The sequence below is a fragment of the Austrofundulus limnaeus genome, unplaced genomic scaffold (genome assembly GCF_001266775.1).
Source record: "Austrofundulus limnaeus strain Quisiro unplaced genomic scaffold, Austrofundulus_limnaeus-1.0 Scaffold39, whole genome shotgun sequence".
In the NCBI taxonomy this organism is placed as follows: Eukaryota; Metazoa; Chordata; class Actinopteri; order Cyprinodontiformes; family Rivulidae; genus Austrofundulus; species Austrofundulus limnaeus.
This window is the reverse complement of record NW_013952441.1, coordinates 1,798,513-1,800,345: the sequence shown is the minus strand read 5'-3', so window position 1 is coordinate 1,800,345 and position 1,833 is coordinate 1,798,513. Positions and strand designations below refer to the sequence as shown.

General features: G+C 38.9%; 1 protein-coding gene across 1 annotated transcript in view; it reads right to left on the bottom strand.

The window, feature by feature from the left end:
* Positions 1–1,833, bottom strand: part of LOC106516614 (proteasome activator complex subunit 4B) — a gene marked incomplete in the record, with an annotated part of 47,863 nt that overhangs the window by 38,909 nt on the left and 7,121 nt on the right. Inside the window, 2 exon segments of the mRNA XM_014007058.1 lie at positions 1,187–1,336; positions 1,533–1,577. Of these exon segments, the coding sequence (XP_013862512.1) occupies positions 1,187–1,336; positions 1,533–1,577 (195 nt within the window).

Genomic DNA, 1,833 nt, shown 5'->3' with positions numbered 1-1,833 from the left:
CACACACACACACACACACACACACAAACACACACACACACACACACACTTAGATTAACACTTAATGAGACACACACCTGAGGCTGAATCCCCCCTCATTTATCAACCATTTCCCAGCACATGAACTCATTCTCTCCTCTGCATATTCTAGAGGAAAGAGCAACAAAATGAAAAGGGGAGCGAGAGAGAGAAAAAAAATGGGTATTAAAGATGATGTATTGTGGAAACTGAGGAAAAACTGCTTCTGGATCCAGGAGTAAATCCAGACAAATTTTCATCAAAACAGTTGGGACGAAAGCATTGAGAAGCTGTGAAATGTAGCTGGAATACAACTGTGACGAGCGCAGAGAAACGAAGGAGGAGCAAAAATAACTTTCCAGGAGAACAACTTGTTAGCAAAACAAAAAGCAGGTGGGAAAATATGAACATTTCTAGTCTGAAAATGGGATTTTTCAAGACTCTGAATGGATTCACTTTTACACTCAGATACAATAACAGACAGCTTCTGTAACATTTCTGTGTGCAAACTCCTACAAGGAAAACATATCGCCTTCTTACATTCATACAGGAGTTTAACCCTAAAAAAGCATGTGCAATAGGTTGCCTTCAGGCCCAGGCCTCCCAGTGGGATTTGCCTGGTTAATAATAACAGTTAAATAAAAAATAACCTGACATCATTTTTTAAACAGTGTTTTAATGCTAAGGAAGATTTAGCTCAATAATAAAAAATACAAGTTGTAGGTTTTTTTTTTTTGGTGTTGGCCAAGCTGTAGATATACACAATAATCACTCTTTGAGAATTTAATTAAAATCTATCAAGTGATTCAATGAGATATTTTGCTAACAGGTAAACAGAACTGAGGCTTACAATTAATGTAGGGGGAAAATATCACACAATGTGTAATGCTCAAAATATGTGATGGGGATAATACCCAGCCAATATTACACCAAACTTTTGTCCACTATTTAAAAACAATGTCTGAGTTGTGGCCATTTTTGTGTTCCTTTTCTTCAACTGGCYGTGGCAGCCATCTTGATCTGAGTTTACTTCAAATGTTTTTGAGTTCTAGTGATTATTTTCTGATGGTTTCATTGAAACCAATCTACTAGTTCATGAAATATTTTACTAACACACATGCATAGACACAGGTAAAAGCACTTGTGCCATCCTGATTGGCCCACTCACTGGAAGCCCTGATTGTGCTCCTCCGGGGGCAGGATGGTGGGCAGGAACAGCTCCATGTTGCTGATGGCCTTCTGCATGACCCCGTCAAACACACACAGCAGGGGGCGCCACTCATCCAGCATCTCCCTGGTAGAGGATGCAGGGAAATACCTAAAAAACATTTTAAAAAAACCAATCTAATAAGGTAAAATAACAGCTTCACAAAGATAAACAGGACACCACAGAGATGTGAATGAGCGAAGATACAACAAAACACTGATCGGTGGTGCGCAGCTCAAGTGGAGATCAAAGAAAAAAAACGTTCTTTTGCCTCAGAGATTACACGATCACAAAAGATGAAACTTACAGTCTGCAGCTTCTGATCAAAGCCTTCAGAACGTGGTCCACAGAGCTGCGAGCAAGGAGAGAGATCTGTGAGTGTTTGTGATCATCAAGAAGAAAACTTTACAAAACACAACTCAAGTTAGTGTCTCGGTGTCTGTAGTGTTAGCAAAATATCGCATTAAACACTATCACATTTTATTGATCCTGTCAGAAAGTAAACCAATTCAATTCAATATGGCTGTCACAGCTAAGTGATCCTAGAAAACACAAAAAATACGTATTTGATTGATTTTTACAGAGATTTAGCTAAAATTTGGCGTGGC